The 18,921-nt window shown below is 45.0% G+C and overlaps 1 protein-coding gene across 3 annotated transcripts in view; it reads right to left on the bottom strand.

Annotated features, from left to right (window-relative positions):
• SLC23A2 (solute carrier family 23 member 2) overlaps window positions 1-18,921 on the bottom strand; it is a 246,869-nt gene that overhangs the window by 123,772 nt on the left and 104,176 nt on the right. For all 3 annotated transcript variants that reach the window (XM_077469482.1, XM_077469484.1, XM_077469483.1), the window contains one exon: window positions 15,054-15,323. In XM_077469482.1, the coding sequence (XP_077325608.1) occupies window positions 15,054-15,158 (105 nt within the window). In that variant the 5' untranslated portion in view covers window positions 15,159-15,323. The remainder of the gene's footprint in view (window positions 1-15,053; window positions 15,324-18,921) is intronic.

Below are 18,921 nucleotides of genomic sequence, written 5' to 3'. Positions count from 1 at the left end.
ATCCCTGCATTCCAAGCCAAACGCACTGCTGATCCCTTAATTCCGAGCCTAACGCACTCCTGATCCCTGCATTCTGAGCCTAACGCACTCCTGATCCCTGCATTCCGAGTCTAAGGCACTCCTGATCCCTGCACTTTCTTGTAATACTTTTTTTTGTGTCCACTGTGTTTGCGATTTACGGTTAACAATGTATCATCACCCACAGTAGATCACAAAAGCAGTGAGTTTTGAACACGGTGCAGGAAATGCACATGGAACATCCCTTTCTGGCATAGTGCTCTGGTGTGAACTAGCCCCAACATATGATATTTGAGCTCATCAGTGTTGGTCAAGTAGATCTCCATCTCCATCAGGTTGCTTATCCCTGCTTTAGATGAATACAAGTTGCAGCTTAAACTCGTGCTGCACACTGCTAGGGCTAATAAAGGTTTTGATAAAAAAGAATGGGAATGTCTGCATAGAGATCTTTGCAAAACCTTCTATTTCTATATTTTGCCCAAAATACATAAGGATGCCATCAACCTCTAGGTAGGCCCATCATAGCCTCCATGGAGAGCTTCACTAATGGCTTACCTCTTCTTTCTACAGCCCTCAGTACTAGATTCTGTCTGGAGCACAACAATTCCACACAATCTTTAGGAAACACCCTCTTGAATTGTAATAGCTGACACCACCCCAGTTGCATCAGTAACATCCCTAAGGGCCAATTCTGCAGGTTAAGTAAGGACTGCGCCCTTGAAGCGGAACACATCTCACAAGGAGCAGGGCTCACAGGCAGGTTTCTTGACAAAGGATATAATTTCGAGCTTAAGAAGAAGGCACGTCAGGAGTGTCTTATAGTCTTTTCCCAAACTAAGAACAAGGATTCACTATCTCACACTGATGTCAAGTTTATGTCTCACTTTTACTGTAGGTTCAAACCAATGGTAAAAATTCTCTAGCGACATTAATGCCGCGTACACACGTAGCGGACTATCCGCCAGACTGTCCGGCGGACTTTCTGAAGGGGCTACTTGCCCACACACGGCACTTTTTCAGCGGACTAATACGGCATACTAAGTCCGCCGTACTATCCGCCCAATTGGGTCCACTGGCATACGCACGGCCGGATTGTCCGCTGAAATGCGAGTCCGGCGGGAAGATTGGAGTGCAAAACTACTTTCTAAGTCCGCCGTACTTTTCGGGTCAAAAAAGTATGCCGGAGGCTACACACGGGGGGATTGTCCGGCGGACTTGAGTTTGCCACCCGATTGTTTGATCGTGTGTACGCGGCATAAGGCATATTGCTCCATGACCCAAAATTTAATTCCGTCATCCCCTTGAGGCAGAGATTTGTTTAGAAGAGAGCTCCAAACGCCCAAAAAACATAATTGTTCTCTGTAGGTTGCAGGAAATCAAAAAAACAGGTCTTCCCCCTCTGTCCACCCTTTAGAATTTAGAGGGCATATATGAACAAAAAAAGAAAGTCTAAAATGTGCAATTTTAACTAACCCCAAAAAATGTTTTATAATGATTGTGAAAAACGATCTAATGGTGTATGTTTTCCTACTAACCTAGGTGTGTGCAGCCCATTGCATTAGGGTGTGCACCCCAAATCTCAAACACACATGCCTTTCTTTGCAGCTTCAGCTGCGCAGGGCAGTGAATGAATGGGAAGTGCTCTGTGCAAAGTGGCTTCCTGTTCATTCACAAACTGAAGTGTAGTTAGTAGTGTAGTTTAGTTAGTTAGTAGTGTAATTTACTATGCTTCCGTTATAAATGGACACAGCGAGCTAGTGTGTTTACTGTGTTTGTTAAGAAAAAGAAGGGGCCAATAAATAACGTATTTACTAGCCCCATACCCCGCTCTCCAAATATCTCCCTCACCGGGGGGGGGGGGGGGGGGAAGAGGATGGAAGCCAGCAGCACTGCGGGGCGGGGGAGCAAACATGGGTGGAAAGCCTGGGGAGTAAGAGGAATTGGCACAGCACATAGGAATTAGGGTGTGGCCAAGCACACCTAGGTCCACTAACGATCAGCTTCCTAGTTTATTGTCTTTCCTGCCCTTGTGGCCTCCTTTATGTGGGCCGTACTATTTGTACAGTAAGAGCAAGACTTGGTGAACATAGGAGGCTTATCGAGGATGGGAGTCCGAGACACTTCACCCTTAAAGTGATTGTTAACCCACTTCTACTAAATTCTCCCATCCTGTCAGTACCATAATAATAAATGTCCCTGTGCCTGAGTTATGTAGAAAATCTGCCGGATTATACCTATATGAGCAGAGGTCCTGACTGTCAGCTCTCTTCTCTCTCTGGTTCACAGCTCTAGTGGGCAGGGCTGAGCCCTCCTGCTGACATCAGCTGGGGAGAAGGAGAATAGGGGGGAGAGAGAGAGCGAGAACTGACAGTCAGCTGAGTACAGGGAGTCACGCTCATATAGGTACAATCCGGCAGATTTTTTACATAACACAGGCACAGGGACACTAATTATACTATGGTATAGAGTGGATTACAGGATTTAGTAACAGATATGAAAGCAGCAAGATGGGGGGCACACTGGTACGAGCAGACAGGCAGGAAGGGAGGACAGAGGAGACATAGACACAGGAGAGAAGGGCTGCAAATGACGGAGGCACGTACTCTGATCACGATGTCAGGCTCAGCAGCCCTGATATATTGTGGTCAGCGTAAAGGGGGGAGAACATAGCCAGGCAGGATCAGCCAGGTTTTTTGTTAGGTGTTACAGGGGGCCAAATGACACAGCACAAGCACTGTGCTGCATAACATGCTTTAAGGGAACAGTTTTAAGGGATCTGTTCATTTGGGGGGGGGGGGGGGGGGGTTTAAACACTTTAAACACAATAAATTTACTAAGGGTCTCAGGGTTTGTATTTATCTATCCTCAATGGTCCCCCATTTGCTGAGAAATTTCAAAAACTGTGTAGACGTGAAACCTTTTGGATTTTCAGCCTTAGCACACTAGCCCAGACAGGCCTGATTGAATAACTTGAGATCTCCATTACATTATAATTTAGTGCCAGTACTTATTTGTGTTCACCTATTTATTTTCATTTTATGGATGTTGTTTCAATGATATCATTTTACTACAAGATCTTGTCTTTATATTACATATATTACTATCATATCATACATATTCATGCGCTCCCACGTGTTTTATAGTAATATTTATCAGCTTGTACTATAAACACATGTATTTATATTTATGAATTTATATTGCAGAATCATCTTATTTTTAGCATATTTAATAATATATCTATGGTAATTGTTATGAGCCAAACTAATAATAGAGATCACATAGGTTAGATTTTATTTTATTCATCCATATCTGTTTTTATCATTTTAGCAATTGTTAATATTCTGTTATTTGCACCGGTTGTTAGATGTGCTGGCTCTTGTAGGTCCACCACCCAACCCCCCCCCCCACCCCACCCCAATAAGTCCCTATGGCATCTGTCTCATCCCACTCTTCGCTCATACTGTGAATATAGGCTAGGTCCCTTTCCAATTAGGCATGCTTGACAAAGAGGGCGAAGTCCCTAAAACGCATAGCTGCCGCCCACATCTCCAATGCTGGATTGCTGACAATGAGCTCCACGCAGAAAGGTCATGGACACCACTGGTAGTTACCCAGTTTGTCAGGTCCAGTGCTCACATCGAGACTTACTGATCCAGGGGTTTTGGCTCTCCTAGTAATTGCCTGCACGATCCCCCTTCTGTACTTTAAACAGTACACAGCATACTTTGATGTGAGAATGGTTTTCTAGAACATTTGTGCTTACATATTATTTATTCTGTGCCCTGGCAACATTGTTTTCTTTCATCAACAAATTTTGGGCCTCTTTTACACTGGCAGTGATGATATAATTTGCACTGTGTGTTTACCTGCATGTAGGGCCCTTTCACAAATGCAGACCGATTGGGTCCACCTGTAAATTTTTTAGGCAGCTCGATAGGACCATCCACTGCCCTCTATGGATCAGTGGATGTAATAAGGTAGGTGTCCGTTTACCCCCCGCTCCCCACCGACATCCAGTCTAATCCGATAAAAAAAGACAGATTATTGAATTTATTCCCCATCCATCTGGTGGATCAGATGGCAGTCGGATGTAAATGGACAGGCAGTGCATTTACATATGATTGCCCATAGAGGAGAGCGGGCTGTGTCCGTATCTGCTCTGCATTAGCAGACACGGACCTGTCATCTGCCTGCTCACCGCACAAATCCCCCCGCTGGTGGAGTCCACCTGTGTGAAAGAGCCCTTAAGGTACATTCATGTTACTTGCACTCAGAGAAAACAGAAATCTTTGCTTCCAGAAGTAGATTAGATATGCTATAGGCTTCTAAATGCAGGTACATTTAAACACAGAAAAAAGTGATCTGGGAAGTATAAAGTTTTAGAAACTGTTTTTTTTTTTATATTTTCTTATGCCTTAAAGCAGCAGTTTCTGCATGTTGACAACAGCTGTATAATGTCACAATTTGGGATATAAGTAGGTGGGACAAGGGCTGAGCTGGGAGTGGAGGAGTGAGGAATGTTCTCCCCAAACCATAAAGAATCTACTTTAATGAGCGGCAACGAGGATGTTACCATGGAAACCAGACAGTTGGATAAAAGCAGCAGATCTAGGGCATGCTGCAGATAATTAAGAGTTCTATTAAAATAGTTTTTCAGATATCTATGTCTGTGTGTAACAAGCAAGCTTAGATAACCTTCTATCAGATTAAGGAAAGGCCATGTCTCCGGTACAATGTGAGCTCATACACGGCCAGGAAAGGTTCCCTGCATGAATCAAAGCATTTTAGATGGAGGGAAGAGTTCTGTACGCCACAGTACAACTTATAATGACTGATACTGGACTGACACCAAGGTCTCACACTAATATAAAACAAGCTACTTCCAATTCATGTGAATGTTTGCCATCATTAGTAAGGCTTGAGGTACTGGCCAGGGACTAGACCTCCATGAAATGATAAGCCAATTACAAATGCATGCTAAGTAACAATGGATAAGCTGCTTCCCATCGGCCTGCTGAGAGAACACGTCTGAATGGAGTGTATTCTAGACAGGGTCGTGACAGATGCTGTATTTCTTCTGTAAAAGTCTCCCTTGCTAGAAATAAAAAAGCTTTGATGTGTCCACACTATATGACACTATATGACAGGGGTGCCCAACCAGACGCCTGTGGAGCCCTCTGATGTGGCCTGCTTTAGGATGGCAGGTTGGCAAGCCCAGATCACAGGTTGCTGACTCGCCATCCCAAAGCATCAGTGTTCTGAATGAAGCCAGCGATAGAGAAAGCAAGCGGCTGTGGAGCAGAACCGCATAAGCCAATGCTTCCTGTATAGCGGCAACTCCTGTCACAGGCGGAGTGATACCAAATGCACTCTGCTTGGGACAGCAACAGTCGGCGATACCTGAATGGAAGACGGTTATTAAAGGTAAGTATATTACGAAAATCACAGTGTATATATGGACATCTCTTCTGCAGTGGTTACTGGGCTGCTTTCAAACTGATCCGCAGGTGCAGCTCAGTACACCTGTGGGTTACCTGCACTGAGCCATAGACTTCTGTTATTACCTGCAGGTTTGGTGTGCTTACAGGAAGTGTGCCACACCTGCAGGATATAATAGAAGTCTATGGCGAAGTGCAGCTAATGAGCAGGAAAACCATAGGTGCACTAGGTGTGACCATAGGTGCATAGGTGTGAAGCAGCCTTAAGCCTTTTTCACACAATCGGTCTGACCCAATCGAACCCTCCATTCACCACTATGGAGCGGCAGATATAAAACGGACTCATGTCCATTTACACCCGCCTACCTCCAATTCAATCCTTTAAAAAAAAAAAAAAAACAGAAGGGGTTCCGTTTTTGACAGGTACCCACTCTTCTGCTTGGATCGCCTAGGTGATCCGACCGTAACGTCTCATCTGCCCCTCCCTCCCTGCAATCTTTTGCGACTCGTCACAAGTCCCAGAAGACTGCCGTACTCGGGTGATCACATCGCTGGATCGTGGGACAGGTAAGTGTGTGCCTATTAAAAGTTAAGTCAGGAATTGTGGAAACTAACTAGTGTCGGGTGATTGTATATAGTGTATACCACATTTACCACTGACTAATGCGGAGTTGCAATGCAAGGAGATCAGCTAAAAGTAGTTGGATCTGTATGTGCGTTATAATTAATTGAAATTAGTCAATTCATCGATTAAAAAAAAATAGATTAATTGAACACGAAAATTTTAATCAGTAACAGCCCTACCCAGAATGTGTTCGTAAGGAACATGGCAACTTTAAGGAGCCAGTCGCTCGCTTTTTCAAAATTTTAAAGCAGAGCTGTAGTCATTGTTTGGTTTATTAAAAGTCAGCAGCTACAGTGTTTGTAGCTGCTGACTTTTAATAAACCAAACAATGACTACAGCTCTGCTTTAAAATTTTGAAAAAGCGAGCGACTGGCTCCTTAAAGTTGCCATGTTCCTTACGAACACATTCTGGGTAGGGCTGTTACTGATTAAAATTTTCGTGTTCAATTAATCTATTTTTTTTTAATCGATGAATTGACTAATTTCAATTAATTATAACGCACATACAGATCCAACTACTTTTAGCTGATCTCCTTGCATTGCAACTCCGCATTAGTCAGTGGTAAATGTGGTATACACTATATACAATCACCCGACACTAGTTAGTTTCCACAATTCCTGACTTAACTTCACAGTTCACACAAATACATTTTAAATTCAAACTGTAGCACTGATGTAAGTAATTTTTTTTCCACAGTAGTACGACAATCCCTCCACCTCCGGTCTAACTAATCACTCTCACCTTATGGCATGGACCCCTGTGCAAACAGGTGATCATGCAAGCGGGTATCAAAAGGGTTAACAGTCACCGACCATAAACTTCTCTCACATCTCCTTAGATCTCAGCAAGGACGCCAGGTCATGTGTAGAAAGAAAAGATCTAAGTGCTCACCGCTTAAGTATAAGATTTAATTTTTGTGTTCAAACACAAACTACTCACATAGAGATGATAAAAAACACAGCATGTAAAGCCGACAATTGTGTTAGTTCCGTAGGGCAGCAGCGGGTGACATCATGCATAGCTCCTCCCCCCATATGCGTTACATTTAATCAGAACTTCAACATCACCGGACGCCTCCCACCTTCCCTTCGTTAGCAGATGGAGGCAGGGGAAGGGGGGAGGAGTCCAGTGACGTTGATGTCCGTGACATCACCGGATCTCCAACAGAACTCCCTGAAGACCCGGAAGCCAGTGAAGAGGCGAGTACCGATCAAAAGAATTTTGATCAATCAAAAAAATTAATCGATTAATCAAGGAATTGATCTTTAATTTCCACAGCCCTAATTCTGGGGAATTAAATAAACTTCTTGCTGTCGGTACTGGCGGGTGCCACGTTAGATTGCAGATAGACCGGGTTCAGGACAGCAGAGGGATCAGAGCATGCAGCTCCTGCTCTTATGTTCTCTGTGTTGCCTGTCACAAACACAGCAGAACAGATAACCTATCCTAAAAGGGCTTGTGTCCCTTTTTTTTTATCAGAATCTACACTGTTTATGTTTAGAAGAGTGGTGTAAAGCTGGGATTCGAAACCATGTATAGGCAGCAGGCTGATTGTACCCAAGTAGCCCATCGATCGATTTGAGTACATCCAACATGTGGAATTTCTAGGATGTGATAGCCTCTAGCAATAATCACTGTGTGTGAATACAATATGGGAGGCATTCCCCCTCCCATATTGAATGCCTCCTATATTGTATTCATGGGAGGCATTCCCCCATCAACACTGACAGCGTTGATGGAGGAATCAAGTGATTTTCTTTCCTGCAACCTGTAGTGACAGGAAAGAAAATTGTGTCATCTATGGCTGGCTTTGGTTTGGGCTTGTACAACTGTTAATTGCACCCCTTGATTACTGATCTATTATGCAACATAACATTAATACCTCCACTGAAACTGATAATGTCACAAAACACACCTGTGCTTTTATGTTCACAACAGGACAGATTGTATTGCATCACACGGACATATCTTACCAACAGTATTAATTGTTTAACTCAAATTACAATATAAACAGTACTTATGGGATCACACATCTGATACAGTGACGTGTGTTGGTAGGGCACAGTACTGCCAAATGTAATCCTACAAAATTACAGCTGGTGCTCACATTTTTCAAGACTTTTTTTTAGTGTCAGCAGAAGTGCATGCTCTGGTTTCTTGAGGACCACTAAACATTTACTGTAGACACATTAATGTGTTCTTGACATTCTGGATGAACAGCATATACCAGGGGTATGCAAATAGCGGACCTCCAGCTGTTGCAGAACTACAAGTCCCATGAGGCATAGCAAGACTCTGACAGCCACAAGCATGACACTCAGAGGCAGAGGCATGATGGGACTTGTAGTTTTGCAACAGCTGGAGGTCCGCTAATTGCATATCCCTGGGATATACCATACTTTTAATAATGATATAAGGAAATTTTCAAACATAGTTGACCTCCACCCTAGACAATAGTGGAAGCCAAACAACTGTCATATTGGACACTCTCATTCAGCATTCAAAGGAAAGTCACACACGTGAAATTTCTCAAGAATTGTTTTTGTTATATACAGTACATAGGGGAGATGGTTAGTAGGTGTTTTACATAATACAACTTTATCTGCGTTAAGTTATATAGCCCTTTAACTTCTTCCTGGCCAGCAATCGTGATCACTGTAACTGAGTCAGTCTCCTTGGCTAACAATTTCTAGTCCGGCCTAAGAGCTGATAGCTCGATCCCGGTGCTGGGAGCATGCGCTCAACACAAACACTGGCCACTCATTAACACGTATGCGTGGCGTGTGAGGATAGGCTAAATATGTTCCCACTTCTGCAACCTCTTGCCGATCGACACCCCCCCCCCTCATTGTGACAGCAGGTTCAGGGACCTTCTCCACCCACACGGTCATGTCATTCATTCACAGAGTCCTGTAAATGAATAAACTACAAGTACTGACAGTCTTTGTGGCAGCTTGTAGTACTCAATGAACTACCAGGGTGCTGTTCATTGACTCTTCCTGTCGTGTAATGCCTGTCTGTATGAGGTACAAGCAGACAGATACACTGACAGTCTGCAAGAGCCTGAGATTGCACCCATAATCTGCTGATAATGGGTGCTTTACAGACTCCTAAAAAAAAAAAAAAAATGAGCAATTTTTACCTGCAAATTTTTTTTTCAATTATTATTATTTATTTTTTCAGAAAAGTGGATTTATGGTTTAAAGCCCACCTTTTTGTCGTTGCACATTTTTTTTACACAGGCAGTCACAGGTTAAGGGGTGCACTCATGCTGGCATTTTTAACTGAGCCTGGGCACGCTCCCTCTACTCAGGTTGGTTTGTTTAGAGGTGGTCCCTGGCACGGCTCACTTGTAGTTTGATGCAGTTCGCCTCAGTGTCGGTGCAAACCATGCCAAAGAACTAAACTCTCTGTTACTGGCCGAGCAAAGGTAAGGGATTATTGTGGTCTGATAGGCACACTTATATCATCACCTCTGCCAGGGAACACTTGCCTATAGTCCAGGGTGAGTTCAGACCAGCCGGGAATTGGGAAGGGGGGCTCTGGCACTGTTTAACTGAACAGTGTGAATGCACTCCTATTCTCCTACTCCGTCATCTGACAGAGCTCTCTAGTGTGCACCCAGAGGCACTGTGGGATTAGACTTCATTGCCAAAGATGCTCCTGCTTGCATTCATTTAGGTACGACAATGCACAAAGAGAAGGAAACTACTCCATGAATGTCAGTGCATTTTGATTTACATGCTTTTTTGGGCACAAATGTCAGATAGGGCCCTATTCCACGACCTGTGTTTATGAGAGATAAATATTTCTGCTGTATCCTAGAATGGACTTCTTACATTAAGGCTTCATGCACACGAGACGCAGATGCAAACGCTGCTGGACACATGTTGAAACCGGCGTTTAGAAACGCGCGTTTTGCCACGATTTTTACCGCGATTTAGCGGCGTTTTACTGCGTTTGCGTCTAGAAGCGTTTAGTTAAGCTAACATCATAGACCCTCCCCAGCTCAAAAAAACAGTATTATTAACTATTTCAGCAATTTTGTGAGACCAGAGTGAGTAGCAGCAGCTGTGAGAGCTGCAGTGTACTTGTATTTAGCGTGTCACTTGCCACGGCACCTGCCACAAGTTGTGGATTGTCCACTTGCCATGTCACTTGCCACGTCACTTGCCACGTCATCTGCCACAAGTTGTGGATTGTCCACTTGCCACGTGACTTGCCACATCACCTGCCACGTCACTTGCCACGTCACCTGCCACAAGTTTTGGATTGTCCACTTGCCACGTCACTTGCCACAAGTTGGGGATTGTCCACTTGCCACATCACCTGCCACAAGTTGTGGATTGTCCACTTGCCACGTCACTTGCCACATCACCTGCCACGTCACTTGCCACGAGATGTGGATTGTCCACTTTCCACGTCATCTGCCATGCCACCTGCCACAAGCTGTGGATTGTCCACTTGCCACGTCACCAGCCACATCACCTGCCACAAGTTGTGGATTGTCCACTTGCCACGTCACTTGCCACATCACCTGCCACGTCACTTGCCACATCACCTGCCACAAGTTGTGGATTGTCTACTTGACACGTCACTTGCCACATCACCTGCCACGTCACCTGCCACAAGTTGTGGATTGTCCACTTGCCACGTCACCTGCCACAAGTTGTGGATTGTCCACTTGCCACGTCACCTGCCACAAGTTGGGGATTGTCCACATCACCTGCCACGTCACTTGCCACATCACCCGCCACAAGTTGTGGATTGTCCACTTGCCACATCACCTGCCATGTCACTTGCCACAAGATGTGGATTGTCCACTTTCCATGTCACCTGCCATGCCACCTGCCACAAGTTGTGGATTGTCCACTTGCCACGTCACCAGCCACATCCCCTGCCACAAGTTGTGGATTTCCACTTGCCACGTGACTTGCCACATCACCTGCCACATCACTTGCCACGTCACCTGTCACAAGTTGTGGATTGTCCACTTGCCACATCACTTGCCACCTGCCATGTCACTTGCCACAAGCTGTGGATTGTCCACTTGCCACATCACCTGCCACGTCACTTGCCACGTCACCTGCCACAAGTTTTGGATTGTCCACTTGCCACGTCACTTGCCACGTCAGCTGCCACGTCACTTGCCACAAGATGTGGATTGTCCACTTGTCACATCACCAGCCACGTCGCTTGCCACATCACCTGCCACGTCACTTGCCACGAGATGTGGATTGTCCACTTTCCACGTCATCTGCCATGCCACCTGCCACAAGCTGTGGATTGTCCACTTGCCACGTCACCAGCCACATCACCTGCCACAAGTTGTGGATTGTCCACTTGCCACGTCACTTGCCACATCACCTGCCACGTCACTTGCCACATCACCTGCCACAAGTTATGGATTGTCTACTTGCCATGTCACTTGCCACATCACCTGCCACGTCACTTGCCACAAGATGTGGATTGTCCACTTTCCACGTCACCTGCCATGCCACCTGCCACAAGTTGTGGATTGTCCACTGGCCACGTCACCAGCCACATCACCTGCCACAAGTTGGGGATTGTCCACCTGCCACACCACTTTCCATGTCACCTGCCACGTCACCTGCCACAAGATGTGGATTGTCCACTTGCCACGTCACCAGCCACATCACCTGCCACAAGTTGTGGATTGTCCACTTCCCACATCACTTTCCACGTCACCTGCCACGTCACCTGCCACAAGTTGTGGATTGTCCACTTGCCACGTCCCTTGCCACGTCCCCTGCCACGTCACCTGCCACAAGTGGATTGTCCACTTGCCACATCACTTGCCACATCACCTGCCACAAGTTGTGGATTGTCCACTTGCCACATCACCTGCCACAAGCTGTGGATTGTCCACTTGCCACGTCACCAGCCACATCACCTGCCACAAGTTGTGGATTGTCCACTTGCCACGTGACTTGCCACATCACCTGCCACGTCACTTGCCACATCACCTGCCACAAGTTGTGGATTGTCTACTTGCCACATCACCTGCCACGTCACTTGCCACAAGATGTGGATTGTCCACTTTCCACGTCACCTGCCATGCCACCTGCCACAAGTTGTGGATTGTCCACTTGCCACATCACCAGCCACATCACCTGCCACAAGTTGTGGATTGTCCACTTGCCACACCACTTTCCACGTCACCTGCCACGTCACCTGCCACAAGATGTGGATTGTCCACTTGCCACGTCACCAGCCACATCACCTGCCACAAGTTGTGAATTGTCCACTTGCCACATCACTTTCCACGTCACCTGCCAGGTCACCTGCCACAAGTTGTGGATTGTCCACTTGCCACGTCCCTTGCCACGTCCCCTGCCACGTCACCTGCCACAAGTGGATTGTCCACTTGCCACATCACCTGCCACAAGTTGTGGATTGTCCACTCGCCACGTCACTTGCCACATCCCCTGCCACAAGTGGATTGTCCACTTGCCAGTCCCCTGCCACAAGTGGATTGTCCACTTGCCACGTCACTTGCCACGTCACCTGCCACAAGTTATGGATTGTCCACTTGCCACGTCACATGCCAGTCACCTGCCACAAGTTGTTGATTTTCCACTTGCCACGTCACCTGCCAGGTCACTTGCCGCGTCACCTGCCAGGTCACTTGCCGCGTCACCTGCCAGGTCACTTGCCACGTCACTTGCCACCTGCCATGTCACTTGCCACAAGTTGTGGATTGTCCACTTGCAATTGCAATTGTTTAAAATATTTTTCTAATGGTTTTTCATCATTTGCAATCATTTTTGAGATTTTTAATGTAAAAAAAAAGGTCACCTTTAAAAACGCATATAAACGCAAACGCGGCTAAACGCGGTAGCGGCGTTTTGCCGCGTTTTGCGTCTGAAACGTGGAAATTTTTGCTTCTGAACGCATTTTTTTGCTTCTGGAAAAACGAGATTAAACACAACTGCATAAAAACGGAAAAAAACGAGACTGTGTGCATGGACACATAGGATAACATTGAATGAGTTCAGGGGCAGTTGAAAAAACTGTCCAACTGCATCTGAACGCGCGTTTAACTGCGTCTCGTGTGCATGAGGCCTTATTGCTATACTTTTATTTATTTATTTCAGTTACTTATATAGCGCCATCAATTTATGCAGCGCTTTACATATAGATTGTACATTCACATCAGTCCCTACCCTCAAGGAGCTTACAATCTAAGGTCCCTAACTCACATTCATACATACTAGGGACAATTTAGACAGGATCCAATTAACCTACCTGCATGTCTTTGGAGTGTGGGAGGAAACCGGAGTACCCGGAGGAAACTTACGCAGGCACAGGGAGAACATGCAAACACCAGGCAGGTAGTGTCGTGGTTGGGATTGGAACCAGCGACCCTTCTTACTGCTAGGCGAAAGTGCTACCCACTACACTACTGTGCCGTCCATTCACATGGGCAAGAGAGTCCTCCTGCAGATTCCTGTGGCAAGTATACTGTTAAAGCCAGCACCTGGGATCCTAAGTGTTTCTATCACTGCCAGCCACTAAGTCTGTAAATCTGAATGACAGGCTGAAAGGAGCCGAGGTTAGGGACAGACGTCCACCCTTTGAAGCAGATTGACTACCTGAGGAACTCAGATGCCTGGGGGAGGTCAAATCACACCTACACCTCAACCTACCTCTAACCTATTTATAGGTAGATTAATTAACCACTCTATCAACTTCAAAAGCAAAACCACTAACCTTTAGCAATAGTTCAGTAATAAATGTCCTTATCAGCCAAGATTAATTCCTGGAGATAAGTCACACAACAGCATCTACAACTTACAATAAAGCAACTCTTTGTGCAGTGTTTAGAGGCCTATAAAAAGTGATAATGAATAGATAAATTAGTTATTTCCTGTGCGGTTTATAAGAAACAGTCCCATAACAAGAAAGGGTGTGTAACTCTATATAATACACCTGCCACAACACCATTCACTGGTTATACTTAGAAATATAGTTATAGTCCAATTCAACATTCTCATAAAGATATGTCCAGACTAGTGTAAAACTGGCTAAGCTACTTCGGATTTTGCTTCAGGACAAAAAAATGTAGTGCGACTGTAAAGTCTTGTTTTTTTCCCCCCATAAATATAACAAACGTTATGCTTACCTCCTCTGTGCAGCGGATTTGCACAGAGAAGCCTCGAACCTCCTCTTATCGGGTCCCTTATCTGTGATCCTGGCTCCTCCCTCCAGCCGAGTGCCCCTACAGCAAGCAGCTTGCTATGGGGGCACCCGAGCAGAGTCACAGCTCTCTGTGTCCATTCAGACATGGAGCAACAACCGACCCAGCCTCCTTTCTCCCCTGATTGGCTAGTGGACATTAATTGACAGCCAATTGGTTAGCTGACTTTGATTGACAGCCGCCGCTGTGTTTCAGCCAATCAGGAGGGAGACAGTGGTGGACATCGCTGGACAGAGGGACCTCAGGTAAGTATTAGGGGGTGCTGGGGGGGGGTGTGTGCTGTACACAGAAGGCTTTTTATCTTAATGCATAGAATGCATTAAGATAAAAAAAATCTTCTGCGTTTACAACTCCTTTAAAGGACTGTACTGTGTTTGGCTAGCATAATGGTTATACTTTTATTCTGAAACACTTTTTCCAGGTGAATGCCTACACAGAGTTAAATATCTATAAATACAGAGAATGCTGGTCCGATTGTATGTGTGCAGTTGTCCATACTGAATTTGTCAGTGCTGCACATATGTTGCAGACCTGAGCAGGTACAGAATGTACTAACGTATAAAACATACAGGACACTTTGTTGAAATGTAATAATCACACACCACTGACTTTTTTTTATTAGACTAAACAACTTAGTACTAGAATTGTAAGGTTAGCATTACCAATATAGGACTAAAGTATCACTTAATTTTTTTTTAGCCCAGATGAGCAATAGTTATATAGATTAGACATAGCATTTTTTTGGCTTACTGGCATGGTGAAAAAGGTTGTATGCTTCGTCTCCTCCTCATACTTCCCGTCGGTTGAGTTTGTGGATTCCATTGCCTTAGATGAGGGGTTCCGACCAATGCCCATTGCTGGAACACTGTCCACTTCTATCTACAGCCTCGGCTCAGCCCGGCTGAAGGGATGAACACTGCACCTGGGTTAGGGAGATGAGGCTTCAGGGGTCAAAGCGATGGGTCTGCCACCCTGAACATCCAGAGTGACAAGTTTTGTACGGACGGCCTTCAAGGGTACCTGGAAGGATAAAAAAAAAAAAAAAAAATGAAGGTGAAATACGTTAGATGGAAAGTGTAGCATATTTTAAATAAGCCCATAGGCTGATATTGTATTTCAGTGTTTTTCTTAGATTAGCTATTGTGAGAGCATTATGTGGCTCATTGCAATTGCTCTGTCATTCTCTATCTCTCTCAACAACTTTTAAGATAAAATTATCAGCCACGCAGGGAGTGCATTGTCTTCTAGGAGTTGGCGGAATAATAGGCTAGCACTGTGAGAAACACATTAAACCACTATATAGAAAAGCATAGCAGAACCTACAATGACTAAATATAAAATGTTGCTGGTCCAATTTTCATACATAATTAGAAAGATACTACAGTGTATCTATAGCCAAAACATTTTTGTTTTTTTTAATTTTAGATAAAGTAGGTAATAGTTAGAACCCTATAATTTTTCCTGCCGCCTAAGTCATGTTGTATAGAGTTCTAATAACCTTCCGTTCTGGCAGCAGTTGTAAAAATTTGGAAATCCCGTCCCTTTCTGTCTCAGTGACAATGGTCACCAGGACAAATAAAGTGAATCTACCCAGAGGAAATACAGACAGCAATAAAAACCCGACAGGGTTCTAACTGTTCCTCATACGCTACAAGAAAAAGCTTCTTCACCGCACACATATAAAAACAAAAACTGCAAACATAACAGGCTAGGCTAGTTTATTTGTTAAAGATATACAACTGTGCCACTGATTAGCATAGACTCTCCAAACGATGCTGAGGGTTCCATGAGCACTGACCAATTTGTGTCACGCTACAATTTTCTTTTGTCTGTATTTATGTTCCAACTGTTAATATTACATTCATTTTAAATTATTACTGAAAATTATTTTGTCATATAGAACACCCCAGGTGTAAAATACACCAACTACATCACATTGCTTATTTGTCCACTTACTGTACACACTAGTGTACCATTGTTCCTAATTTTTACTAACAGTCTACTAACTGGAATGGTACCAGCTGACTGGAGAAAAACCAATGTAGCACCAATATCTAAAAAGGGCTCAAAATACAACGCTGGGAATTACAGACCAGTTAGCCTAACATCAATAGTACGAAAGCTCTTGAAGGGGATAATGGACTATATACAAGATTTTAGTAATGAGATCGGCATCATTAGCAGTAATGAGCATGGATTCATGAAGAATCATTCTTGCCAAACCAATCTATTAACCTTCTATGAGGAGGTGAGTTCCTCTGCATTGAAAAGGTTGAGAAAGGCTGCTTTAGAGGGTACTTGGAATGAAGGGAGGAGTCTAGACTGAGACACACTTAGGAATGAGCAGCACATATACTAAAGGGTCTGGACGGTGTATACTGTTCTAAGCCAGACATTCTGCAGCATTAGGCACATGCTTACATTATGGACTATTTTGCCTGGATGTTTATTTCCCAAGAAGTGGCTTGTAAGAGAAGCTGTCTTTAAGGCTCGGTTCACACAGGGGCAACACGACTTTTGGAGGCAACTTGGACGTGACTTGATGTGACTTGACGTGACTTGGACACGACTTACAACACTACTTTAAGTCGCCCCAGGCCAGGCGACTTGCCGTGGCCAATCAGAGAATGAACTCTCAGGGGGGGGGACTCCTTTTGAGAGCTGATAATTCTCTGAGAGTCGCCTCTGTATAGACGGAGATCCTACTTGGAGGCGACCTCCATTGAAATCAATGGGTACCAGTCGCCTACAAGTCGGATTGAAGTAGTACAGGAACCTTTTCTGAAGTCGGAGCGACTAAGACAGCTCTCATTCACTCACATTGATTTCTACATGTTGTGCGACCTGAGGTGACTTGGGGCGACTTGAAGTCGGATCTGAGTCGCCTCTATGTGAACCGGCACTTACTGATTTTTTTTTTTTTTCTTGTGCCCGAAGGACATTTTTCTTCACTTCCTGTCTTAGAGACATCAGAGGTGAGAGGAGGTCTCTCCAGAGAGGGGACTTTCCCTCATTGTTGTCTTTTCCATTGGCAGATTTAGCCTCACTGCCTGCTTTAGCGACAGATGTAAAATCCCAATGACAATTGTTACCAGCAATAAAGTACGTGCAGAATAGAATAAATCACCTAAAGGCTTCTTCACATCTGTGCCTTTTCCTGAGGAGTAACTATTTCTTTCAGCCGTACTGTGTGTTACAGAGAGCCATCGGAATAAAGTCTAGCACATTATTACTGGCTCTACAGTGCATGTCCATGTGACTTACCAAATAGTGAACAAATATCCCCCCCCCCCCAACTTTACTGCAATGTTAAACAAAGACATAAATAAAAATACTGGATGAACCCTCTGCATATATTTTGTGTCTTTTTGCCCCCTGTTGGCATAGTGTCAACAGTAGCATTTTCAGTAGCAGAGCAGGACTGGCTAAAGAGGGATTACTTTGACACAGTCGGCCAGCTTAAACATGGATTACAATATGCGTGAACTAAATATCCCTATTTTTTTTTTTATTGCACACCCCTTTAGCACCTGGTAGATTATATGCATGGACAAGCTATTGAGATCTGAGCACAGGTATATCTCGTTTCTAAAAGACATAAATAAAACACAACTATGTTAAGGCCGGGTTCACACTGGTACGACAAACGCTCCAACATTGGGAGCTCATGTTGCATGGCGTGTGTAAAAAAAAAAAAAAAAAAAAAAGAAGGTTTCCCTATGGAGGCCATCTTAACTGGTCCGACTTTGAAAATGCTCCCTGCACTATTTGGTCAGACTTTGATCCTACTTCAGCTCATTGAATATACCACTGAACTCGGATCAAGTCGGAACGCTGTCTTAACTGATCCAACTTGTGCTCTGATGATCTTGAAGGAGAACTCCACGCCTAATTAAAAAAAAAACGGCATGGGCCAGGAGCATACTAGGCCCTTAGGTCTGGATTTTAAGGGGAACCCCCCATGCTGGAAAAACATACCAGACCCTTACCCAACCACCCAGCCTGGCAGGCCAGATAAGGGGGTGGGATGACCGAGCACCCCCCCTCCTGAACTGCACTAGGCCGCATGTCCTCAACATGGATGCTTTGGGGCATGGGGGCGCTTCCCGCCCCCCACCCCAGAGCACCTTGCCCCCATCTTGACAGGGACAAGGGCCTCTTCCTGACAACCCTGGCCGTTGGATGTCGGGGTCGGGGGGGGGGGGCTTATCGGAATCTGGAAGCCCCCTTTAACAAGTCGGTCCCCAGATCTTGGCCCCCCACCCTATGTGAATACGTATCAGGTATGTTGAACCCCTACCCATTCACCTAAAAAAAAATAAAAAAAAAAAGTGTCAAATAAAAACACAGTACACAGGTTTTTAAAGTAATTTATTAAGGCAGCGCCGGCATTTCTTTTCCCCTCTCCGGCTCTTCTGCGTCTTCCGCCTCTGCCGGTTCTTCTCCCCCCTCCGGTTCTTCTCCATTTGTCTGCCGGGTCTTCTCTGCTACCTTCTTGCTCTTTTGCTGGGTCTTCTCTGCTGTCATCTCCCTCTGTTCTTCTTCCGATGTTGACTCAACGCTCTCTCCCACTCTAATGCCGGGTGTGTCACTACTTATATTGGTATGGGACGGGGTC

Source organism: Lithobates pipiens, unplaced genomic scaffold (assembly GCF_037356315.1).
Source record: "Lithobates pipiens isolate NorthernLeopardFrog02 unplaced genomic scaffold, aLitPip1_a1.2 Scaffold_8, whole genome shotgun sequence".
NCBI classification, from domain to species: domain Eukaryota; kingdom Metazoa; phylum Chordata; class Amphibia; order Anura; family Ranidae; genus Lithobates; species Lithobates pipiens.
Note: the sequence above shows the minus strand (reverse complement) of the source record. Positions and strands in the feature narration are given on the sequence as shown.